Source organism: Hyperolius riggenbachi, chromosome 6, assembly GCF_040937935.1.
Source record: "Hyperolius riggenbachi isolate aHypRig1 chromosome 6, aHypRig1.pri, whole genome shotgun sequence".
Taxonomy (NCBI): Eukaryota; Metazoa; Chordata; class Amphibia; order Anura; family Hyperoliidae; genus Hyperolius; species Hyperolius riggenbachi.
The window spans coordinates 363,651,578-363,678,141 of NC_090651.1; the positions used below are offsets into that span (position 1 = coordinate 363,651,578).

The window sequence follows — 26,564 nt, forward strand, 5'->3', positions numbered from 1 at the left end:
ATCCCCTGCCCCTAGAGGAGGCCATTGGAAGTGCCTAGAGGAGGCCAGGGAAAGCACACCTACACCCCTGCCCCTAGAGGAGGCCAGTGAAAGCACAGCTACATCCCCTGCCCCTAGAGGAGGCCATTGAAAGTACAGCTACTGATCCTGTCCCTAGAGGAGGCCATTGGAAGCGCAGCTACATCCCCTGCCCCTAGAGGAGGCCAGGGAAAGCACAGCTACATCCCCTGCCCCTAGAGGAGGCCATTGGAAGTGCAGCTACATCCCCTGCCCCTAGAGGAGCACATTGGAAGTGCAGCTACTGCTCCTGTCCCTAGAGCAGGCCAAGGAAAGCACAGCTATTTCTCCTGCTATACTTGGCCCATCTGTACTGCATCTGCACTATATAGTTATATTCCCTAATGTTAATCAGTGCACTGGGGGCTCATAGCGTCTCTACCAGCATCAGCCTGATACATAACCTTCCATTCTGTTCTCAAACATTAGCTCAGTTACAATGCTTACCACTCAACAAGCCATTAACAGCATCCATTCACACTGAGATAAGGATCCTGGAGTCTGCAGAGAGGCTGACAATACCCAACGCATGCAGTTTTACTATTGTCACGTTACACCGCGGCCATGAATTATTTATACAAGTGAAGTGGCGATTATATGGAAGGAACAGAATCCCGCTGTATAGACGACTGCAGAGAGCTACACACAGGAAACACTCACTGCTTACTTCAACAAGTTCTGAATCAGGTACCTAGTAGCTATTATTAGGGATGGTCAATGAGCAGGAGCATAGCAATAAGGGGTGCAGAGGTTGCGACTGCATCAGGGCCCTTGAGCTAGAGAGGGGCCCTCCCTCAGCTGCATTCTATTGGTCCTGAAGCATAATAATCACTTCTATAGATACTTGGAATAGTGGTAATCATTAACACACTGTTCCCCATCCCCTTCTTGTACCTCGGACACTGTAGTTGCCATTGGCAGGTTTTGATGCGCCGTATCAATTGTTATGTATAGAATGTTTGGGGGGGCCCAATGTAAAACTTGCATTGGGGCCCACAGCTCCTTAGCTACGCCACTGTCAACACACAGGATCCTGACATGGGGCACATATTTAGTACTGTAGCATTGAGCACGAATTTCGCTTAAACATAACTTCGCATCGTAATTCGCAATTATGATGCAAAATCTTAAAGAGACTCTGTACAAAAAAAAGTCCCCCTGGGGGGTACTCACCTCGGGAGAGGGAAGCCTCTGGATCCTATCGAGGCTTCCACCGTCCTCCTCTGTCCCACGGCGGTCTCACTCTGGCCCACGGAATGTACAGCCGACAATTTATCAGGCTGTGCCATATTTACCTTTCCGGCTCCAGCGGGGGCGCTGTTGCGGCTCTCCGCTTGAAAATAGGTGGAAATAGCCAACCTCAGTCAGATTCGCTCTACTGCGCAGGAGCGGAGCAGGAGACTTGCGCCTGCGCAGTACAGCAGACCCCACTGGGATCGGCAATTTCCACCTTTTTCCAAGTCGAGAGCCACTACTATGCCTGCGCTGGAGCCGGGAAGGTAAATATTTACATGCCAACGGTTCGGGGAGCTCTATTGCTGCCACCGTGGGACACAGGAGGACAGGGGAAGCCTTGATAGGATCCAGAGGCTTACCCCACCCCAGGTGAGTACCCTCCAGGGACATTTTTTATTAATACAGATTCTCTTTAACCACTTAATGACAAGCTGATGTATAAAAACGTCCTGCTAGAGCCTCTTAATGGCTCCAGGACGTTTTCATAAGTCAGACAGTGCTGCTGCCGCTGTGCGCGTGCACGTGCGTGCTCCCGCGGGTGCACATGCATTCCCGTACATGTGAAAATAGTGGGGAAAAAAAACACCAAAGAAAATATACACCTTTATTTCCAAATACTATATTGTCACCATACTTTGTACTAGGGACATAATTAAGATCTTGTGATAACCAGAACAAATAGGCAGATAAAATGTGTGGGTTTTATGCACAGCAGCAGTGTTTATATTACAACTATAGGGGATGACATTGGAGAAATAGTGCATGTTTTCATTTTTTTCTTGTTTTTCCCTTTAAAATGCATAGAAAATAAAGTAATTACTGAAAACAAATATCAACCCTAAAAAGCCCAATTGGTGGTGAAAAAAAAACAAGATATAGATCATTTCATTGTGATAAGTAGTGATTAAGCTATTGGCAAATGAAAGGGATTAGCAGTGAAAGGTGAAATTCGCTCTTGTCTGTTAGGGGAAAAACCGCCTTGGGGTGAAGTGGTTAAAGAGGGAATGTCAGCCACAAAATCAAATTCCATTTACCCACTGCTTATCCCCCTTATCCTGCACTGCCAGCACTTCAATCTATGTACAAATGTTTCTGCTGTAATAAATCTTATTTCAGTCAGCCTGGCTCTATTTGGTACATTGCTGGGGAGAAGGAAGCTTGTTGTTGCCCCTCCCACATCCCTGCTTTTCACTGATTGGCTGCTGGCAGTGTAAAGCTGCTGAAATCTGATCACATGTGCTCACATGTTTACAAAGCAAGCTAGCTATGACAGCGCTGATTCTAGGGGAAAAAAAATTAAGGGAGGAAATGGCATCAGGATTGGCTTCAGCCACAGGGAAACAAGAAGGCAAAATGCCAGGAACAGCATTCTCTTTATTTACTATGTAAAATTCACCTAAATCAAAACGTGGACAGTATAATACATGTGTTATGTAAGTAGAACAAGTAGTTATCTACTTATATAGGTGTTTTTTCCCCCTGGCATAGTATGACTGACCCTGCTGCTTTAATGAAAATTTTCTGAATTTTTTTTTTCTACCATAATCAGGAACTATAATTTGAAATTACGCATAATTTTGGTGTAATTTTGTGCCTCTACTAAATTAAACCTGTAATGGCAAAAACAGCCCCTGGAGGTACTTACCTTGGGAGGGGGAAGTCTCTAAATCCTAAAGAGGCTTCCCCCGTCCTCCTCCGTCCCTCCATTGCAGCATTTGAAGCTCCTGAACGTCGGGGAGGTAAATATTTACCTACCGCGATCCAGCGCAGGAGCATTAGCGGCTTTCCGTTTGGGCTCAGGCGGAAATAGTTGAGCCCGATTGGGTCCGCTCTACGTGCCGCACTTGCGCAGTGTTTGCCGGCGCTTGTCGGGATATATTTCAAGGGAGCCAGCGCTCCTAAAAATGACTCTTTAAGATATTTCATAGTTTTATTTTATATTTAAATCTATGTTTTAACTGTTTTCACTAGTTTTATTGTTTTTGCTCAATGACACATTCATTGAAGTATGCCAGAGCTAAAATCGATTAACCATTGAACCTTTTTATCTCTTTCCTGCTCTCAGAGGCCATTTTCTGCTAGGAAAGTGTTTTATAGTTGTAATTTCTTCTTATCAGTGAGGGTCACACTGTAGTCTGACCCAGTCCTGACTCAGACACGAACTGTCACTTACATACCTGATGTTTAACTCTTTCAGGCAGAGAAAGAAAAAAAGGCACACAGCATAGTTATTTGTGTACTACGAACTGCACATACACATGTCTATCCCATCATGTCACATCATCTTGGGTATCCTTTAAAGATAGTATGTAACTTTTTTCAAAATGACAGGTATACTTTCATTTTGTATCTTTCGTGGTTTAAACTTCCCAACATCCCGTGAAAAAATATCAATTTTATCGTCTTCGAAAGAAAGTGACCCCTTGAAAAGTTTAGCTTCAGCCCAGCGAGCGTATAGATTCTGATTCCAGGCACCCTATGATGGAGAGCGTGCGTCCGCGGATAAGCATATGGCTAATGGACGGCGCTCCTGCGGCTCTTGTCAGGGGCAGTGAGGTGTGAATGTGCTGACTCAATATCTTCCTGCGCGGCGGTGAGCGAAGGGAAAGCCACGAGCGGCCGCGAGGGATCCTGCCTGACCTCTCCGGTCCCCCAAGTGCTGCCCATCCGTCTGCATCCTTCCAAATCCCCCCATCAGCCTGTATATCATGCTGCCAGCTCTGCTAATACTATTAATATACCTTTCTGCTCTACATCCCCATCCAAGCACAGGCGTCCCCCGCAGCACTCAGCAATGCACATCGCTTTTTTCCTAGGTATAAGCTACTTGCAGGGGCGTAGCAGAGGTTGGGACCACACTGGGGCGGGGCCCCTAGGGGCCCTCCTTCATCCATTTGCATGGGTGCTATGCTGGTATTGAACACCTCTATTTGTACATTGCATAGTGGTAATCTTCAAAAGACAACTGAAGTGAGAAGAATATGGAGGCTTCCATATGTGTTTCCGTTTAAAGCCAATGTATACCGATTTAAAAAAAGAAAAGTCAGATACTCACCTAAGGAGAGGGAAGATTCGGTCCTAATGAGACTTCCCTCTCCTCTCCCGGTGCCCGATCCCGCTCACGATCCCCCGTTGCACTATTCGACTAGTTTGGTCAAATACTGCCGCTTCGGAAGTCTTCGGGAGCACTCGGGCTCCCGAAGACGGCCGCTCCATACTGCGCATGCGCGAGTGCCCACTATGACGCACTCGCGCGGGCCTATGACGCACTCGCGTGCGCAGTAAGGGGCGGCCCGTCTTCGGGAGCCCGAGTGCTCCCGAAGACTTCCGAAGTCCCCCGCGGCGTGGGATTTGAACGGAGGATCCACCGGGCACCGGGAGAGGAGAGGGAAGGCTCATTAGGACCGAGCCTTCCCTCTCCTTAGGTAAGTATCTGACTTTTCTTTTTTTTAATCGGTAACCATTCACTTTAAACAATACCAGTTGTCTGGCAGCCCTGTTGATCTATTTGGCTGCAGTAGTGTCTGAATAACACCAGAAACAAGCATGCAGCTAATCTTGTCAGATCTGACAATAATGTCAGAAACACCTGATCTGCTGCATGCTTGTTCAGGGGCTATGGCTAAAAGTATTAGAGGCAGAGGATCAGCAGGGCAGCCAGGGAACTGGTATTGCTTAAAAGGAAAAAAATATGGCAGCCTCCATATCCCTCTCTGTCCTTTAACAAACTGTTTCCTCACCCTGATTACACCTCTCTGACTCTGCAGCTGTCCTTGGTAGGTTTTTGGGCTCTGTATCAATAGACTGCTTGGAGCCCCAAGTAAAACTTGCAATGGGACCCAGGCTCCTTACGGTGGCCACTAATGCTCCAATTTCTAGTGAAAAATCGTTCGAGCGATCAGAAATTCTGAATGGGACGAAAAATCGTTCACTACACCATCAACGAACCAATCTTTGCTTCCTATCTATCACAACCAACAAGAAAATCCAAATTTTGATTTGACAAAAATCCAATTGGATAACTATTTTTATAATTGTTAGTAATCGATTGTACCCATCGACTGAGATTGTTTACAACCAATCCGATCAGAATTTCGAACGATTTTTCGCTAGAAATTGGACCGTTAGTGGCCACCTTTAGTTACTCCACTGGCTACTTGATTTGCTTAAACCAATTTTTAATAGAGCTGGCAAGGGCGTAACTAGAAATCACTCGGCCCCCCTGCAAAACTTAGGATGGGGCCCCCTCCCGCCAAAGAATGGGGTAGAAAGACTGGGGGTAGAACAGTGCTGTACACAAGACCCTGCTGAATGCTGCATAGGGACTGTCTACAAATCTTTGTCTGCAAAATCTGTATGATTCATTATCAGTGGCTGAGCAGATGCAGTCATTAGAACAATTGTACAGAGAGCAGAAAGTTCTTTCTCTCCTTGCCCTTGGTTATCAGTCTCTCAGGATGGGGCCCCCCTGTGGCCTCTGGGCCCCCCTGCGGCTGCATCCCTTGCAGGGTCTATTGTTACGCCCCTAAGAGCTGGTCAGGACTTTCAGAAATCCTGCCCCACAGACTGTCACTGCTATGAGATGTAAACTTCTTATAGACATTTACAGTACATACCTCCCAACTGTTTAAGATAAGAAAGAGGGAGAGATAAGCCATGTTTCTGCCACACCCCTAACCACGCCCCTGCCACACCCCTAACCACACCCCACCATAAAAATTTCATCAGAAAACACTGGTCCTTTCTATCCTGGTCCATTATACTTTATATTAACCTTTGAAAACAAGAAATATATCAATTTAAAGGATGGGAATAAAGTTTGGGGTCAATTAAACACATTTTTCAGTAGAAAAATACATATATTTACATAGATCTGTACAACAGTCCTGAAAGAGGCACAGATGAGGAAGAAAGAGCGACCCAGGGATTGAGTTCCCAAAGAGGGACTGTCCCTCTGAAAAAGGGACAGTTGGGAGCTATGAGTCAGTGCCCCGCCCCTGGAACTCAATGTTAGGATGATGCAATCCAAGCAGCAGCTCCACTGACAGATCACGCAGGGGTCTGCCAGACGTCAGGAAATTGAATGCCACTACCACCACATAGCTGTCCGAGACTTCAAGCGAGATCTTTCCAGCATGCCAGATCGATTATTTTGATGGATTTCAGGCCGAAATCGATTGAAATGATGATCATGCGGCCACATTGTTGCATTGATCTCTGCCATATTGTACCGTTATGATCGATTAATGATGTGGGATTAATATGTGGGCATCTATAGTTTTGGTTGTTTCTGGACAAGTTTTTTCATTTCTTTTAAGACAAAAAAGTATTTTTTTTTATGTGTATTTTTTTTTATGTGTAGAGGCCTTGCTTGACAAGCACTTAACGATTTTCCCGCCGATATACAGCAGATTTGATCACTGTGATCGAATCTGCTGTGAAATCGTTGCGCAAACGCTGACCAAATCATCGATTTCCGTCCGAAATGGATCATTCCCGTCAATCTGTCCGTGCGGAAAATTTCGCTCGATAGCCAGCGGGTCGGGAGTCTGTCGATAGCGGTGTTCGAATATCCGACGACCGACGCTAGCAGCAATACATTACCTGGTCCGCCAGCACGTGTCCCCGTGGTACTTCTCCGCATTGAGCTCCGGCTGGCTTCACTTACTTCCTGTCCCGACAGGAATTTTAAACAGTAGAGCGCCCTCTACTGTTTAAACTTCCCCCGACAGGAAGTAAAGTGAAGCTGGAGCTCAGAGCAGAGAAGAGAAAGCGGAGACCAGTCAGATTTCTTTGCTGGATAAACTGCTTCCATTCACAAAATTTTGATGCCAGGAACCTGAAATCTCACAAACCTGGTCCTTGAGTGACTGTGTGTCAAAGTCACAAAAACTGGGTGGAGTAAAAAACAGATTTCCCTGGGAAAATGTAAACTGCAGCCCTTCTTTACTGTTAATGGCAGCGTTCTCAAACTTTGCACAACTGGTTACTGGGTGACTGTGATTATTATTCAGAAAAGTGGGTGGAGCCTAAAAAAGCTAATCAAAATTTGCCTGTTGGTTTTTAAGGGGAATATCAAAATTGCTGCCATTTTTGCACTGTTAATGGCACAAGCCTCAAACCTGGTACAGTTGGTCATTGGGTCACTGGGGTCCAAATTCAGAAAAAGGGGCGGAGCCGCAAACAGCCAACCAGATTTGTTTCATTTCACTGGGAAAATACAAATTATTGATGCCAAGGACCCCAAAGCTCATAAACTTGGTCAGTGAGTGTTTGTGTGTTAGAAAAAGTGTGCGGAGCCAACACCAGCCAAATACAAACCCGGGTAATGCCGGCGGGTCATCAGCTAGTAGGATATAAAAATCTAAAATAATCTGACATGTTTTGGATTAGTCCATCTCCTCATGAAGGATTCTCTCTACATCTTTTATTTTTTACAAATACAATCCCTGGAAAGGATCCATAGAAAGATCAATTTCCTCATGGGTGATGCTGCCCATACATGGTACAATTTTTTTTGTCCATCAGATAATTTTGTTTGATTATTCCGTTAGATCGAATATAAAGATTTTTCCAACATGTCCGATTGGATTTTTATTGAAAAAAATGGATAATCGATTCTTTTTTCTTGATCGAAAAAAAGATTCTTTTAAACTTTCATTTGATTTGATCGTTTTGGTCAAATAAACGGGAAAATGTAACGTTTTTATTGTACCGTGTATGGGCACCTTAGGGTTTTCTTTATTACCAAAAGCACTTAGTGAATGGCAGTTGCTAAGTCCCACTGCCACAATAATGGGCAAACAGCTATGGAGGCTGGCCTGAATCTTTGAATAGATCTTTTTCAGGGATTGCATCTGTATTGAATAAAGAACATTCTGGAAATCCCCATGAGGAGATGGGGTAGTCCAAAACCTGTCAGATTTGTTAGCTTTTTACTACCTACTGTAAGCAGGGCCGGGCCGAGGCATAGGCTGGAGAGGCTCCAGCCTCAGGGCGCAGTGTAGGAGGGGGCGCAGGATTCATTCAGCTGTCATTCCTAATTGTGTTTCAAGCAGAAACAAATAAGAAAAAGGGGATATATGGCAGTGACTGCAAGCCAGATAACTAGATATTAAGGTGTTGGGGAGGTTGTGGGCCCTGTGGCCCTCTTAGTGTAATAGAAATCAGTGTGTGACGGATGGGGTGGGAGGGATGGAGGGGCGCACTTTGGTGTCTCAGTCTTGGGTGCTGGAGGACCTTGTCCCGGCTCTGACTGTAAGTGAAAGCAACATAGGAAAAAAGTTCTTTGTAGTTCATGTACTTTTTATCACTATGTTTTAAATTGTATATCAACATTTTTTTTTGCTATAGTGGTCCTTTAAATGGAAAGTCCTGAAAGAGGAGTTGTTTTTTGTATCATGTATAAGGATCTGCACCTATTTTTATTCTTTATGGATGGGCATTTTGCTGTAGTGCTGTAGGTTTTTCACACGGCCATGTTTTTGTGCCGTTTTGCTACCATGGAACCCATGTTGAATTTGTCTTTTAATCTAGATATGTCAGATATATTGCCAGAGCATGGTGTTTTTTGTTGCGGTGCGGGATGTTGGTTGTTTGTGCAGTCTTCTTTGGTGGTACTAGGTGTGGTTCCTATTTTGTGTTGGTCTGGTGGCTTATACCTTCTGCTTACACACAGCTATGATGAATATGTACAGGGCCGGTTTGTACTCTTTACCAGCCAATGTTACCAGCCGCTCCCAGGCCCGGCCCTAGACTTTTTGCCGCCTGAGGCAAATTTCAAAAAAATCGCCGCCCCTCCCCCCCCCCCCCCCAAGCCGTGTGTGTGTGGGGGGGCCGCCCGAGCTGGAGGGGATAGCGGGCAGGAAGGGGGTACTGGGCCTAGCGGCGGGGAGGGGGGTCGGACCCCCCGCTCCCTCGCCTGGGTCCCCCGTCCTCCGCTCCCCTCCAGCTTTAAAAGTGAGGTCGCTGGCTGCAGCTATATTGTAAGAGGCAACGGGCGGGGATCACTCACCTCTTCCTCGTTCCAGCCCGAGCCTGCGCTCCACTGACGTCACTTCCTGCGGCGTAGCAGGAAGTGACGTCAGTGGAGCGCACGCTGGACCGAGAGAGAGGTGAGTGATCCCCGCCCGTTGCCTCTTACAATATAGCTGCAGCCAGCGACCTCACTTTTAAAGCTGGAGGGGAGCGGAGGACGGGGGACCCAGGCGAGGGAGGGGGGGGGGGGGTCCGACCCCCCTCCCCGCCGCTAGGCCCAATACCCCCTTCCTGCCCGCTATCCTCTCCAGCTCGGGCGGCCCCCCACACACACAGACGGGCGGGTGCCGCCCCTCCAGAAGTGCCGCCTGAGGCAAAAGTTTCACCCCGCCTCATGGGCAGGCCGGCCCTGGCCGCTCCCCTTCAGTATAGATAGCCAGATGACCCCTATCCCGTTTCCTCCAGTATAGGTAGCCAGATGACCCCTCCCCTCTTTCCCTCTAGTATAAGTAGCCAGATTACCCCTCCTGTCAGGGGTGCCTCTAGTCATTTTGTCACTCCAGGCGAGAAAACCTGTGGCGCCCCTCCCCCCCCCCCCCCCTGGAAAATAATCATAATGCAGCATCGTTTCACCAGAAAATAATCATAATGCGGCAGTGTTTAATCAGAAAATAGTAATTATCGTAATTCAGAATCGTAATTCACCAGAAAATAATCGGAATGTGGCAGTGTTTCACCAGAAAATACACTTATTGCAGCAGCATTTCACCAGAAATTAATCATAGGGCAGCAGCGTTTCACCAGAAAATAATCGTAATGGGGCAGCGTTGTCAGAAAATAATCGTAATGTGGAAGCGTTTCACCAGAAAATACACGTAATCCGAGCAGAGGGAAAGGGTAGAGAGGGAGAGGCAGCATAAGATGTAAGAGGGGGTAGAGGAACAGAGAGGGGGAGGGATAGACAGCATAAGATGGAAGAGGGTGCAGAGAAACAGAGGGGAGAGGGAGAGACAGCATAAGATGGAAGAGAGTGCAGAGGAACAGAGAGGGGTAGAGACAGCATAAGATGGAAGAGGGGACAGAGGAACAGTGAGGAGAGAAGGAGAGACAGCACAGCACTAAAGCACAGGTTTACAGCTTTACCAGCCTACAGTCTAACCAGCTTTCAAAGAAAACTCTAGTATCAAAAGAGCAGGGCACATTCTAGCATGTATAACAGTACTGGGAGTCGGCACACAGGACAGGAAGTGTTCTTAGCAGCCTGCCTGCATACCTTCTCTTCTGCCTGTGCATGCAGCTTATCATCTCTGGAGTAGTGATGAGTCGTTCGCGAACGAGCTGGCTTTGCTGCGAACGACAAGAGCCGGTTCTCAGTTTTGAAAGAGCCGATGCCTCAGCTGCCCCACAGAGCTCTGCTTTGCTCTGCAATAAAGGGCGGTGAGGCATGTTGGGAGATGTAGTCCTCCTCTTGCAGCTTGTAGGAGTGTATGGGGCGGAGCAGAGCAGTAGCAGGAGGGATTGCCCCAGTCAGAGAAGCAGTCTGGAATTGTCATGGAGACGGGGGCGGGGCTTTTACTCCGATTCTGAGTGGTGTTTAGTGATATTTAATGAAGAGCCGATTCAGAGCCGTAAAAGCCGGCTCTTTAATGGGAGCCGATTCAGAAGAGCCGATTCTCTGAAAAGAGCCGGAATTCCCATCACTACTTTGGAGCAGAAACGTCCCTTCTCCCGGGCTGTGTTGCTCTCTTGTGCGGGGGCGGGGCTCCAACACGGACACATCACATTCTTCTCTCTGTGACTGCATCTGTCCCCTGGCTGTCTCACTCCAGTGTCTGTGTGCAGCCAGTGACACAGGTGGGGGGGTCAGACTGTCGGGGGCATAAGCTGGCTGGCCGCTGGCTCCTGGTTTTACTGGCGTGGGGCAGAGTTAAAGGCTGGGCCACACGAGGTAAACACTTTACCTGTGTGGCTACTGAGAAGAAGGGGCACGGCTTTAAAGAAGGAGCCTGGCAGAGAAGAGCAGTATTGATTGCTCTATTGGCTGGGGAGAAGTGGAGGTGGAGGCACTGCTGAGCACATGGTAGCGTGCCGAGCACCGGGGACTGAGTCGGGAGGTAATATATAAAAAAAAAAAAAAAAAACATGGTTACGGTAGCAGCGGTGGGGGAATGCGCCTCACCACCTCATGGCGCCTCACCACCTCATGGCGCCCCAGGCAACCTCCTATACTTGCCTGGTGGGTGAGACGCCCCTGCCTCCTGTATAGGTAGCATGATGACTCCCTTAATCCATCCCTTTCCCACTCCCCTTCTTTCAGTACACCTCGCCTCCACACCACTGCAGCCATCAGCATCACTCACTTCTCAGCTCATCTTCAGTGCAGAAGCTTCCTTTTCCCCTCCGTCTCCAATGCTGCCCAAGTCCGTAGCTGCCCGCCACAATGCCAGTGTGCACAGAGAGCAAGGTGGCTTCTGCACAGGTGGCTGGCAGCAGGGAGATCTGGTGCTTGCAAATGCTGCACTCAGTGGCATAGCTAAGGAGCTGTGGGCCACGAATCTGCAGTGAGCAGGTTGTTGCCTCTTGATTAGCTGTGTACTCTCATTTGTTCATGTGACCCATCCATGCTTCTTGGCAGTCGGCTCCTCTCTACTTCCTGTTTCTCTACGCGTCATGCAGGGAAACAGGAAACAGAGAGGAGTAGGCTGCCAAGAAGGATGGATATCAGGTGAGAGATTTACAAAGATGCACGGCTGCGTCAGCTCTGCAAGCGGACACAGGAGGGGGACCCATGGAGAATGAAGGAGAAATGATGTTGGCCCCCTCCCCACTTTTGCTGGGTGGGTGTCAATGCTTCCAAGCTCTGCAGGGGAGAGGAAGATGAGGCAATAAAATGGCTTCAGGCGGCAGATAGTGAAGGACCAGCCCTGGGTGTCCCCGGCGGATCCAGAGGCTTCCCACTTTTAGATAAGTATTTAATTTTTGTTCTGAGGTCCCCTCAGGTACTCTTTAATGTACAGCAATAATATTCTAGCGCGTTGAGTTAAAGGGAACCAGAGAGGATGAAGAAACGCTTTTATACATACCTGGGGCTTCCTCCAGCCCCATAGGCCTGGATCGCTCCCACGCCGCCGTTCTCCGCTGCCTGGATCAGCCGGTACCGGGTCCCGTCATTGCCGCGAGTCGGCCAGTCGGCCGGCGGACGCGGCCAATTCTCCGCATCACAGGGGCTCCCTCCATACAGGTACGCGTGTGGCTGCTTATTGCGCAGCCGCATGCGTACGAGTATGGAGGGAGCGCCTGTGATGCGGACAATTGGCCGCGTCCGCCGGAAGTGACGGGACTCGTTACCGGCGATAGAGGAAGCGGAGGATGGCGGCGTGGGAGCGATCCAGGCGTATGGGGCTGGAGGAAGCCCTAGGTACGTTTAAAATCTTTTTTCTATTTGACCAAAGCATTCCTCTCTGGTTCCCTTTAAACAAAAAAATGCCAATGGTGAGCACATAGTGCCCCCGGTGGTGATATGATAGAAAGTCAGCCACACAGAGCAGAGCAATGAAAAATGGAAGCCTTTGGTGCATATGTCTATAAATCAGCTCACAGCCATTAGATTCCCAGCCGGCTGCTATAAGTAGATTTGGACATTTACAAATGGAATCGATTATTGGCCGTCAGCCAATGAAAGCTCTTATAAACCAGAGTAGATTTGGACAGGTCACCCTCCGATAACTGCTAAAGAGGTTTCAAAGTTATACCTGTCATTGCAAACTATCCTGAACACTTTATTTCTCCTGGCCTATAATCCTCTGGCTTCCATAGACTTCTGTGACATCATGGCAGGAGCAATTTAAAGTGGACCTCAACTCAGAACAACCTCTCTGGTCTAAAAGATAAGCAACAGCATAACAACCTTTACAGTGACACTGAAGCAGTATAATGAATTGTATGTGCAGTATGGATAATTACTAGAACATTAGTAGCAAAGAAAAGGGTCTCATATTTTTATTTTCAATTATATAGCTTTTAAAAAAAAAAAAATCATTCTCTTATAGTTGCTGTTTACAAACCACACTCTGCATTTTAAACTATGAAACAGAGCAGAGATAATGAACCTTTGAACTTCCCTGCAGTAAAACATCTAAAGTTGTCTTTCACTGTTTCTTTGATGTATACGCTCTTCAGAAAATAGCACTGCTCTCTAAATTAGTCCGAGAGCTCAGAGAAGCTATTTTTCATAGATAATAAGTGAAGATTCTTAACTCTTCCTGTACCTGAAACAATATGAGACTCATATATTTGCTATTAATGGTCTATTTCTTAGCTGTGCTACACATACAGATCATAATCTCATCAGTTTATTTTCACTTTAGATTCCCTTTAAAGAAAAACATTTCTTTGTTACAGCTGATACAAATTCTGCAATAATTCTGCAGTGTGTCTACTTCCTGCTCTCATGGAAGTAGACAAATTAGCTGCTCTGCCATGGCAGTCAGCTGACACAGCTGAGACGAGATCAAATTAAAACTTGTGATTAGTCACAGATGAGGGGGAATTACACAGGCTAAACTCTCTAAATACATACAGAGTGCATTTCTCTCCGTTTGCCTTCTGTCCTGTGCAAGAGTTCAGGTCCACTTTAAAGGGGAACTAAAGAGAGAGGTATATGGAGGCTGCCATGTTTATTTCCTTTTAAGCAATACCAGTTGCCTGGCAGCCCTGCTGATCCTCTGCCTCTAATACTATTAGCCATAGCCCCTGAACAAGCATGCAGCAGATCAGGTGTTTCTGACATTGTCAGGTCTGACAAGACTAGCTGCATGCTTGTTTCTGGTGTTATTCAGATACTACTGCAGAGAAATAGACCAGCAGGGCTGCCAGGCAACTGGTATTGATTAAAAGGAAATAAATATGGCAGCCTCTGGATACCTCTTATTTCAGTTCCCCTTTAACCTTCCTGGCGGTAAGCCCGAACTGAGTTCGGGCTATGCCGCAGGAAGGCACCGCTCAGGCCCCGCTGGGCCGATTTGCATAATTTTTTTTTTGCTGCACGCAGCTAGCACTTTGCTAGCTGCGTGCAGTGCCCGATCGCCGCCGCTACCCGCCGATCCGCCGCTATCCGTCGCGCCGCAGCCGCCCCCGCCCCCAGACCCCGTGCGCTGCCTGGCCAATCAGTGCCAGGCAGCTCTATGGGGTGGATCGGAATCCCCTTTGACGTCACGACGTCGATGACGTCGGTGACGTCATCCCGCCCCGTCGCCATGGCGACGGGGGAAGCCCTCCGGGAGATCCCGTTCTTTGAACGGGATCTCCGGATCTCCGATCGCCGGCGGCGATCGGAGGGGCTGGGGGGATGCCGCTGAGCAGCGGCTATCATGTAGCGAGACTTTGTCTCGCTACATGAAAAAAAAAAAAAAATTTTTTAAAAAAGATTTGCTGCCCCCTGGCGATTTTTTTGCAAACCGCCAGGAGGGTTAATGTTATCCCAGGCAGAGCCCCTCCATTTTATTGCTCAGGAGATCATAGAGAGGTGAAGTGAAATATGACTATACAGTTTCTCTTGCTCCGCACAGGAACTCCCCAGGGAGAATTAGATCATTGTGCAGGACTAATTAGATTTGGAAAGATAATGATTGTATTGACACTTGTCAGCATGATTGATTTTCCTGTTCTCCAGAAAGTAATGATAATTAGTTCACAAATCAGGCTACCCCATGAAGAGTTCTGGTTCAGTCGATGATAATTCTTCTTCCTGTGAGAGGAACAGAAACATCTTAAAGGGGCCCATACACCTAATGATTTTCCCGCCGATATACAGCAGATTCGATCACTGTGATCGAATCTGCTGTGAAATCGTTGCGCAAATGCTGACAGAGCGATCGATTTCCGTCCGAAATCAATGGTTCCCGTCGATCTGTCCGTGCGGAAGATTTTGGTCGATCGCCGGCGGGTTGAAAGTGCGTCGATAGCGGCGTTCTAATGATCGACGACAGACGCTAGCGGCAATTCATTACCTGCTCCGGCCGGCGCGAGTCCCACTCTGTCCCCGCTGCTTCTTCTCCGCGCTGGGCTCCGGACCGGCTGCAGCTTCATTGAACTTCCTGTCCCGGCAGAAAGTGTAAATAGTAGAGCGCCCTCTACTGTTTAATCTTCCCTGGACAGGCAGTTCAATGAAGCTGCAGCCGGGCTGGAGCCGCGATCAGCTGGGACTCGTGCCGGCCGGAGCAGGTAATGTATGGGAAGGGAGGGGGGGCCTCGGCAGTGGCAGCTTCACAGTTTGCGAACGGTTTCAGGCTGAAATCGATTCACAATCTGTTTGCAGTAAAGGCAGCCATACGATCCCTCTCTGATCAGATTCGATCAGAGAGGGACCTATCTGTTGGTCGAATCTGATGGCAAATCGACCAGTGTATGGCCACCTTTAGGCCCCATTCACACTTAAAAGCACAAAATGCCGGCGATTACCGCTGGCATTTTGTGGGAGTGATTCTTCCACAATTTAACATGGAAAAATCAGTGGACACTGCAGCTATTTTTTCCGCGATCGCGTTTAGCGCTTCTATAGCACTGAAACGCAATCGCCGGGAAATCGCCTGAGAATGGTGCAGGCTACACCTTTGCTTTGGCGATTTGCATTAACGCAAATTGCACAAGTAAGAACGGGCCCTTAGGGTATTATAGCACTAGCCCTTTAAAAAGCGTTAGCGCTTGAGCGTATTGCCAAAATCACCAGCTCTAGTGTGAACGGGCCCTGAGTGACATTTTCAGCCCATCTGGACTTGAGCCTTCTACACACCTTCAATTTTGATTGGCCGATTGTGATGCATTCATTATTTTTCATACTGAATGCATCATATTTGAAATACAATGTCTCAGCCTAGCAAAGGTTTCAACTTTCCCAGTACAGAGTTAATTAGCTTTTAGCAGCTCTGTACCAACCTGAGCTGAGTGCAATTAACACTTGTCCATGCTTCCTGCTGACTAGCAAGCCATCCATCCATCCATCCAGAATTGGCCCTGACAGAAATGGAAAACTGGACTTCATTGGAAGAATATTGTCCACAGAAGAACTCCAAACATCAAACACCAATCTTCACAGTGCTCCAGACTGGGTGGCTGCCAGATTCACACCTCTAAACTTCAGCCACAGTTCAAAGGAGACACTCTGTTCTCTCTGCTCCTCTCCAGTCTCCACCCAGCTGCTACAGTAACCCTGACATTCATATTTTTTTCATATTTCATGCTTGGGCCCTTTCACACCAGAGGGATTTTTCGGCGTTTTAACGCCACGGCTGAAGTTGGCGTTTTGCTAGGTAAAACAAAGTCCATAGACTTTCATTTTACCTTTCACATCTAATGGAAAACGCCAACTTCAGCGTTTTCAAAGCCTTTTCAAAGCGTTTTACAGGTATCTTGTTCACTTATTTTTATAGAAGAAAAAAAAAAGGACGTTTTCATATGGGCTGTAAAACTCTTTCAAAAGGCTTTGAAAACGCTTTGAAAACGCTATGTATTGGCGTTAAGCAAAAGGCTGACTTTCAGCCTTTTCTACCGCAGCCTCTAGTGTGAAAGAGCCCTAGGTGCATGCTACTGCTAGCTGACCCATCTTTAGAGAAGGGACCAGGGAAAGTAGTTTACACAGAGTCAGGACAAGGTCCTCCAGCACCCAAGGCTAAGACAACAAAGTGCACCCCTCCATCCCTCCCACCCCAACCGTCACACACTGATTGCTATTGGACTAAAAGGCCCACCAGGACCCCCAACACCTTAATCTCTAGTCACTGCCATGTATCCCTTTTCTTATTTCTCTCTGCTTCAAACACAATAGGGGAATGATAGCTGATTGAGTTGTGCGCACCCTCCTACGCTGCGCCCTGAAGCTGGGGCCTCTCTTGCCTCTGCCTTGGCCCTGGCCCTGAGTTTACTATGTTAGAAGTTTACTATAACAGAATTGGTCATATATTGTATATTTATACAGACACGTTTGCTGAGACCTGAGTTTACTATAGCCAGAGGTTTACTATAACGAAATTCTGCTGTTGTTTGGTTGTAATTTCTGCAGGGACTCTGAACATGATGGGGTGATGTCAGTGCTGCCAAAAGAGATCTGATGCTGACTTTTTCTTCTTTCTTCCTTTTAGTGAACATATATGGAAATGCTGACCCATTTAATTATGGTAAGTACGTAAGCTGTCCTGTATGCCTGGCAGGGTCCCGCCTGCCTCTCGCAAGCATGGGTGGTGCTACACTGAATCACTGTGCACCCCTGAGTCGTCAAATAGATAAGGTTCTTATCTATTTGCCATAAATACCTCATAATCCTTGCAAAATCCCTTGTAATTAATGTATGTGGATGACACTTATATTTGAAAAAAATCCCTCTACCTTCTTCTGATTGTATGTCAATCAATTGGAATACAGTCTGAAGAAGGCTTACAAGCTGAAAGCTTACTGTTTTTTTTTTTCATTTTAAATTAGTCAAATAAATGGTATTATCCTGATTCAAAACTTCCTGTCTATAAAATACAGGCTCTAGTCTCCAGCAATGCTCAGCTACTAAGATGAGGAATTACACACACAGTGTTTCTCTCCCTCCTGCCTCTCCCCCTCCCCTTGCTTGTAGAGTTGTGAGACGCAAGTTGGGGGCTGGAATGATTTGTCTGTGATCTGTCCACACAGGAGCAGCTTGCTAGCAAGTAAAGATTAAAGCATGCCAGCCATGCCGGGCAGTGGGCGGATCAGCAGTAGTACCGTACTACTGCTGATCCGCCCACTGCCCGGCCTCCCTCAACGCGTCACTCTCCGGACTCCTCCTCCTCCTCAGTCTCTCCATAGTGCCGCCCACTGCCAGTCACCCACTACCGGCCGCACAGGTACAGTTTCACTTCCTAACTTTTGAATGGGGAAGCGGGCAGAGGGGGGAGCGCTAGCGGAGGGGGTGGGGGGAATTTCCGACCCCCCCCCGCGATCGGGGCATGCTCCCCCCTTATGCCTGCGACCCCATAGGGGGCCAGTATTCGGGCGAACAGGGCCCTGTTCGTGCCGAACAGGGGCCCTGTTCGGCCAGGCAATGAGCCGTTCGGGCGAACCCGAACAGTTTGGCCGAACACCACCAGGTGTTCGGCCGAACGCGAACATCACCCGAACAGGGTGATGTTCTGCAGAACCCGAACAGTGGCGAACACTGTTCGCCCAACACTAGTTCCTATCATTGCTGATCTAGCCTTAATTTTATCACCTGAGTTAGGCAAACAATATCTAAAGCTCGCCATACAAACATCAATTTTGCTCATCCAGATGGTCCCCCACCAGCCAAACAGGGCTGTGTGAAGCTGCCCCCCCCCCCCCCCCTACAATCAGCACAAATAAAAATTCCATTGTGCTAGTCTTGTGCTACATTTGTGCCCATTTGTGCTGCAAAAATTAAGATTTTTGCTGCTTTTATTTTGAACATAATATCACTTATAACTTCCAAAACAATACCATTACTCAGCCCATATACAACAACCTACAGACATGAAACTGTTATGAGTGGGTAGTGCTGTGCACGTGCTCATTTGTGCTGCAAAAATCATCGTTCTATCTTTTATAGTTTTTGAGATATTCACGTTTTTGTAAAGGTTAAAAGTTCACTCAGGCTTACTCAGCCTTTGCGATGTTGTAGGGGGGCTGAGTGAACTTTTGACCTTTATAAAAATGTGAATATCTCAAAAACTGTAAAAGATAGAAAGATGATTTTTGCAGCACAAATGAGCACATGCACAGCACTACCCAACCATACCAGTGGCATGCCTGTAGGTTGTTGTATGGGGGCTGGGTGAGGGTATTGTTTTGGAAATAATAAGTGCTATTATCTTTAAAATGAAAGCAGCACAAATCTTAATTTTTGCAGCACAAATGGACACAAACGTAGCACTAACCAAACATGATGGAATTTTTATTTGTGCTGATTATAGGGGGGAGCAGCTTCACAGAGCTGCCAGACAGCCATCATGCCCATTTTGTGCCCCCCAAAAATATGAAGCTGGAGCTGCCACTGGCTTTAATCAAAGAAAAGTTTGAAAAGTACTTTATCTGGTACTCCTAACAACTGTATACAAAAGGGATAGTTGAGATGATGTTCCGCGCAGTGGGGGGTACTTAGCAATCGCCGTGTCTCCTAAAGGCGCGTGTGCGGTAATAACATCGAGTGGAGAATGAGAACCTTCTAGAAGCACTTATGAAGCGTTAGAGATCGTTGATGCAATTAGTCTCTTGTCTCACAATTAACACTATTTTTCTTTCAATGCAGATTATGAAACGCTGAGGATGACGGGGTTAATCCTTGCCATTGTCATGTTTGTGTTGGGGATTGTCATCGCTCTTAGTAAGTAGAAGCACCCTACAGCGTTCAACTTCAACCACAGAGGAAAAGTGAAAGTTATACGGGTGATAGCGCCATCTGCTGCTTGTTAGTAGACAATGCACCTTCCACATAACCTGTAAAAACTTTTGTGTCATTTTAGTTTCTAGTATGTATTATTGCTAGAGGCTTAGCTACTAGGGAAGCAGTCCCCGCAGCTGCTGGGGGGCCTGGGCTGTGGGGCCCCCAACTTCTCACCTTTTCTCTGATACCGCGCCCCCCTTTCCATCGCCTGCATTGTCATAGCTGCACTTGTTATGGGTGGAGGGGATCATAGTGGTCGCACCTGTTATAGAACGCCCGTCTGACAGGCCCCCAGGAGTTGGGGTTCACCACCGAGAGAAAGTGTAAAATAGTTGGGGTGTCCCACCAAAGCCTGGGGCCCATGAATAGCTGAACTCCCATGGATTACCCACTTAAAGGGGAACTTCAGCCTAAACAAACATACTGTCATCAAGTTACATTAGTAATGTTAATTAGAATAGATAGGTAATATAATCTCTTACCCACTCTGTTTTAAAAGAACAGGCAAATGTTTGTGATTCATGGGGGCTGCCATCTTTGTCATGGGGGCAGCCATCTTTGTCATGGAGGCAGCCATCTTTTTGGTTGAAAGGAGGTGACAGGGAGCAGGAGACACAGTTCCAACTGTCCTGTGTCCTGATAACCCCTCCCAGCTGCACACGCTAGGCTTCAAATGTCAAATTCAAAATGTCAAAAAAAAAAATTGCACCAAAACAGCAGAACGAGAACAACAACATCAGAAATCCCATCATGCTTTGCACAGCATCAGGGGAAAAAAGCCCGGGCAGTTTTTTTCTGTGCAGCTAAAAATGAGGCTTGTATAAGAGAAACAAAGTTCTGATTCTGTGAAACTGTTAAAGAAACACCAAGCCTTTTCAGTGCTGCTGAGTCGATTTTTAGTCCGGAGGTTCACTTTAATGACAAGCTGACTTATAAAAATGTCCTGCTAGAGCCTCTTAATGGCTCCAGGACATTTTATAAGTCATACAGTGCTGCTGCCGCTGTGCGCGTGCACGTGCGCCTGTGCGCGCTCCCGCGCGTGCTTGTGCATTCCTGTGCGTGCTCCCGTGCGTGCATTCCCGTGCACATGAAAATAGTGAAAAAAAAATACACCTTTATTTCCAAATACTATATTGTCACCATACTTTGTACTAGGGACATAATTAAAATCTTGTGATAACCAGGACAAATAGGCAGATAAAATTGTGGGTTTTATGCTGGGCATACACGTTGAGTTTCTGGTTATCAATCGAGCCGCTGATGGCTCGATTGATAATATCCGATTGATAATATCCGACATGTCCGATCACCACGGCGGATCGATTCCACGCTCGATTCCCGCAAAAAACGAAATGCTGATAAGGAAGTGCCCGCGGGGATGAGCAGGAATCGATCCACGCGCCCGCGCGGGGACACCCCGGCATCAAGCCGATGGCTCGATACCGGCACATTATCGAGCCTTGTATGCCCGGCATTATGTACAGTAGCAGTGTTTATATTAAAATTCTAATGGGTGAAATTGGAGAAATAGTGTATTTTTTCATTTTTTCCTTGTTTTTACCTTTAAAATGCATAGAAAATAAAGTAATTACTGAAAACAAATATAAACCCTAAAAAGCCCAATTGGTGGTGAAAAAAAACAAGATGTAAATCATTTCATTGTGATTAGTAGTGATAAAGCTATTGGAAAATGAAAAGGATGAGTACTGAAAGGTGAAAATCACTCTTGTCCGTTAGGGGAAAACCGCTTTGGGGTGAAGTGGTTAAGATGAAATGGAGCCCTAGGCAGGTAGCAGCTTTGGCTCATCCTGATGGTCCTTTTGGCAATCTGAGGTGGAAGACAGGACAGAGAAAGTGGGAGTTGGCCCCCCTGACACCCACTAGGCCCCAAGCACCTGCCTAGGCTGACTTGTGGATGATCCAGAACTAGTGATAAAAAAAAGGAGTTTGACTGGAATTCTGTTTTAGGATGAAGTTAGCCGGCAGTTAGACTGAGCTGAAGTGTGGGGCGGGGGATTGGGCACTATGAGGCTTGGCTAGGATACCCAAGGTGACATGTGACATGATGAGACAGACATGTGTATGTACAGTGCCTAGCACACAAATAACTAGGCTGTGTTCCTTTTTTTCTTTCTCTGACTGAAAGAGTTAAATATCAGGTATGTAAGTGGCTGACTCAGTCCTGACAGGAAGTGACTACAGTGTGACCCTTATTGATAAGAAATTCCAACTATAAACACTTTCCTAGCAGAAAATGGCATCTGAGAGCAGGAAAGAGATAAAAAGGATCAATGGTTCATAGATTTTAGCTCTGGCATACTTCAGTGAATGTATCATTGAGCAAAAACAATAAAACAGTTACAACTTAAAAAGCAGATTTAAACATAAAATAAAACTGTGGAATATCTTAAAAAGTCATTTTTAGGAGAAGGAAGATAGATACAATCACTTCATTAGTTAAAGAGACTCCGAGCAGTGCAGTAACTATGGAAAGATGCATATCATTTTAATGCTCTCTTTCTTTTCTTTCCAATGATATATAAACCGCCGCCCTACGCCTTTTAGTTTTCACTATTTTCGCGATTGAAACTGGCACGGCCACGATTTCAATTGCGAAAATAGAGAAAACTAAAAGGCGTAGGGCGACGATTAAGGTGTCGCCAGAAAGAGGAGAAAGAGAGATTTAAAATGATATCCATAGTTACATTGTATTACACAGGGCGACTTTTTCCTAAAGTCAGCAGCTTCATTGTGCTGAATGGAGCTGCTGACTGAAAAAGTCGCCTAGTGTAATACAATGTAATACAATGTAACTATGGAAAGATGCATATCATTTTAAAGCTCTCTTTCTCCTCTTTGCAATGATATATAAACCGCCACCCTACGCCTTTTAGTTTTCGCTATTTTCGCAATTGAACATGCCGCGGCCGTGAAAATAGAGAAAACTAAAAGGCTTAGGGCGATTATTTAGGTGTCGCCAGACTGCTCGGAGTCCCTTTAATTTTCACTTCGGGTGTCCTTTAAAGTGAACCCGAGGTGAACTTTACGTAAAAAATTAGATACTTACTCCTCCTTGCCGCTGCTCACTGGGACTCTCTGAAAGATCCGGGCAGCGCACAGCCGTGCTGCACCGCAAAGTAGCGGGGCGGCACTGGCTTACTATGCAAGCGCGGCCATACTCACGCAGGCGCTGTACAGCTGTGCCGTGGCCTGCATGTGAAATCCAACAAGCTCTTGTTACTTTTATTCAGCCCAGACAGTGAGAACGATAAACAAACAGTGAAACTTATGAACAACCAGCTCCACCTTGTGGTAAGCTGGAAAAATTACATATGATAAGGGCCTATTTGCGTTTTAATGCTTTTTTTTTTTACTCCATAGCAGTGTTTTGTGAAAAAGCTTCAGTTTTTCAGTTTTTTATAGTGTGAAAGATGCCATAGGGAAACATGGGCACTGGACTGCAAATCAGTTGTCCTTTCAATCACAACTGACAGCAACTGAAATAGTGTAAAAGCACCCCAGCAGAGAAGGTAAAGCCCTTATCCACGGGCAACACTACGCTCATCCGACCACAGCCTCATCCACCTGATACCCACATACAGAAGATGCCTGGAGACTACAAAACCAACCCTTAAGTCCAACAAAGTCTGGTCAAATGATGCCAAACTACAACCCCAGGCCTGCTTCCACGGTACAGACTGGAAGGCCCTGGAGGCACTAAACTTAGACAAATGGGCGGACAACTTTTCATTGTACATCAGTTTTTGTGAGGACTATTGTATAACAACAAAAACTGTCATACTCACCATGCTGGCGGCTCTCGACGTTCCCGTGTACGTGTCTTTACGCGTTCGCGCGGGGGAATGCTGAGTCTTGTAGTCCCATACGGCGTGGCGCGGAGCGCGTGCGCTGGGAGTTGCGTAGGTCTGTGCGTGCTGCACGTGCGCGGATGTTCACGCATGCAGAGCCCTGCGCATGCGCAAGCGTTACTTCTGGCGCCAGATTCAAGTTCCACCAGTATTTAAGCAGCACTGCCCTCAGCTGCAGTGCTGTCTGTTCTGGCAGTTTGGCTAGTTGTTTACTAGTGCGCTTTCTACTATTATATCTGATCTCCCGTTGTGACCATGGCCTGTGACCTCGATTATCCTTGATCTTCCACCTGCCCTGACCCTTGGCTTGTGACCCCGATCTCCGTTGTCTACAGCCTGCCCTGACCCTTGGCTTGTCTCTTGGAATACGTCTCTTCAGCTTACCGGATTCCCATCCAGTAGCGTCCTCCTGTTCTCCAAGCCACTGTGGAACTACTTTCAGCGCAACCTGGTGGGCACTAGGCAGCGAAGTCCGGCATCCCCACTAGGGGGTGTTCCAGCATCTCTACTAGGGGGGTGTTGATGAAGACCTGTGGTCACTTAGACTCTGTGCTGGAGTGGTTCTATCTCAGTGGTGCGGTCAACAGATCCCCCCCCCCCCCCCCCCACAGCACACAACTCCCAACACACAACTCCCAGCACTGAGCTTGCTGAAAGTCTCAGCGACTCCTACTGCAGGTTCGAAAACCAGGAAGCACTCGCAAGACCCCCAGAACCTCCTGCTCCCCCCCGCCATAAGGGTACCGCAATCATGCCTACCACCTCCGGTTGCAAATGAGGTCGATATTCCGCGGCACCTGTTGTGGATAAATGCTCAGAGAGCCTCAGGCCGTGACGGCGTGTCGCCAGCATGTCTGAAAATGTGCACACAGCAGCTCACCCCATTCTCTCCTCCATCTTCACAAGATCACTCCAGGAAGGCAAAGTTCCAAAAGTTCCAAAGGATTCTGATTCTGATCCTACTAGGCAAAAAAAGTGATGTAACTTAAAGGATAACTTAGCATTAAATATATTTAAAAAATGAAGCTTACTGTGTGTATGGGGAGCTGTGCAGATGCTTACCGTACCTCCCGTGCCCTGGCGTCACCCTTGGTTCTCCTGTAATTGTCCTCCTTCTTCACTTCCTGGTCGGCACGGTCACTGCCCTCTGCAGACATACTGTGAATACGCAGTTTGTATGACCGGGTCAGAATGTGCCGATCAGGAAATAAAGAACAAGGCTAATTACCGGACAACGGAGGGTGACCACGGGGCGGTGTGGTAAGCATCTGCTCAACACCCCCCCCCCCCCCCCACACACACACACACAAAGTACAGTAGGTGTCTTTTTCTTAAATATATTTGGCGCTATGGTATCCTTTAACAAGGTTATACAACATAGGACAAAGTTATACAAGACAAACGGTACAAGATTCATGATCATACAATTCAAGGCTGGTTAGGAAGGTCCAGTTATTCAAGTACGAGGCAGTCAGGAAAGGAGCACAATCATGTCACGCAGTGTTCCCCAACCCTGTCCTCAAGGCAACAGTGCATGTTTTGTAGACATCAACAGAGGTAGTTAATCAGCTCTGCTGGGACACTAATTACCTCACCTGCGAATGTTTGTGGTTTCCTGCAAATCATGTACTGTTGGTGGGCCTTGAGGACAGGGTTGAAGAACACTGATGGTAGAGTACACTAGGGAAGGGAGGACCCTGCCAAAGGCTAAAGTCTGGTACACACCATGCAACTTCCCATCAGATTGACGGTCGAATCAATAATTTCTGACAGGTCCAATCTGATTTCTGATCTTTGCTTGATCGATTTTGTATAGAAGTGATGGGAAACTCGATGAGAAAACCGATCAGAAATCAGATCAGATCTATCACAAATAAGGATGCTCATTCGGATTCCGCGGAAATGCAATTTCCGAAATTCCGATCGGAAATTGCATTTCCGCATCGGAATGCGGAAATCGGTAATGCAAGTGCGTTAGGCGGATTTCCGCCGGAAATCGCGGAAATTTCCGCCGGAAATCGCGGAAATTCTGCCCGATTTTAACTTCGATTTACTCAAAAACTATAAGGTCTTTTTGAAAACTTTTTTTTGCATCTTGTTCACAAGATTCAGTTTAATAACCCCTGACAATTTGACTTAAGGGGGCTTTGCTATTAACCGCTAAAGTCGGCAGATTTTTACTGTAATGTAAAATGCAGAAAATCTGCTTCTGCCTATTTTCTGCGTTTACATTACAGGAAAAATCCGCCGACTTTAATGGTTAATAGCAAAGCCCTCGTACGTCCTAGAAACACCAAATTTTCAGGGTTTATTAAACAGAATCTTCTGAACAAGATGCAAAACAAAGTTTTCAAAAAGACCTTATAGTTTTTGAGAAAATCGATGTTAAAGTCGGGTGGAATTTCCGCGATTTCCGTCGGAAATTCCGCATTGGAATGCGGAAATTGGTAGCGGAATCGGTATTTGGCAATGGCGGAATGCGGAATTACCGTGGAATCGAAAATTGGCATTTCCGACCATCCCTAATCACAAATAATCAATTCGACCTTCAACCTGACAGGAAATTGCATGTTGTGTACCAGGCATTACAATCTAAGGGATCTAACGGATCTATTTGAATTGCATTGTGTTTCCATGATATTGTCCATTGCGACTTGATGCAACAAACATAGTGTAAACGTAGGTTAATACATGCATTTTCATTTCAAGGGACCCTTTTACACTTTGCAAAGTTGTGTTGCAATATCAAAGCACTGCAACAGTGCCAAAAAGGTGTACAGGTAAAAACAATTTTCTAAAATCACGATTGTAATAGAAAATCATAATTGTAAAAAATGGAGCAAAATTTTGGGAAATTACAGCTATATGCTTGATTTTCACAATTACAAATATTTTTGTGATAGCTAATTTGTAATTAACCACAATTTTTGCATAATTAAGAACAATGATGATTCATTTTCGCATACAGTTGTGTAATTACCAAAAATTATACGGAATTAAGAGTA

The 26,564-nt window shown here is 46.6% G+C and overlaps 1 protein-coding gene and 1 long non-coding RNA gene across 2 annotated transcripts in view; one reads left to right on the forward strand and one right to left on the reverse strand.

The window, feature by feature from the left end:
* The window catches only part of LOC137521912 (uncharacterized), a 33,893-nt gene extending 14,289 nt beyond the window's left edge, over window positions 1–19,604 (forward strand). Inside the window, exons 2-3 of the long non-coding RNA XR_011022237.1 lie at window positions 17,406–17,441; window positions 19,556–19,604. This is a non-coding gene — a long non-coding RNA (uncharacterized lncRNA). The remainder of the gene's footprint in view (window positions 1–17,405; window positions 17,442–19,555) is intronic.
* LOC137522271 (proproteinase E-like) overlaps window positions 1–24,716 on the reverse strand; it is a 97,976-nt gene extending 73,260 nt beyond the window's left edge. The window contains exons 1-2 of the mRNA XM_068242299.1: window positions 24,647–24,716; window positions 22,758–22,900 (exon numbers count right to left, since the gene is read on the reverse strand). Coding sequence (XP_068098400.1) covers window positions 22,758–22,900; window positions 24,647–24,716 — 213 coding nt within the window. The remainder of the gene's footprint in view (window positions 1–22,757; window positions 22,901–24,646) is intronic.
* Window positions 24,717–26,564: the final 1,848 nt, after the last annotated feature.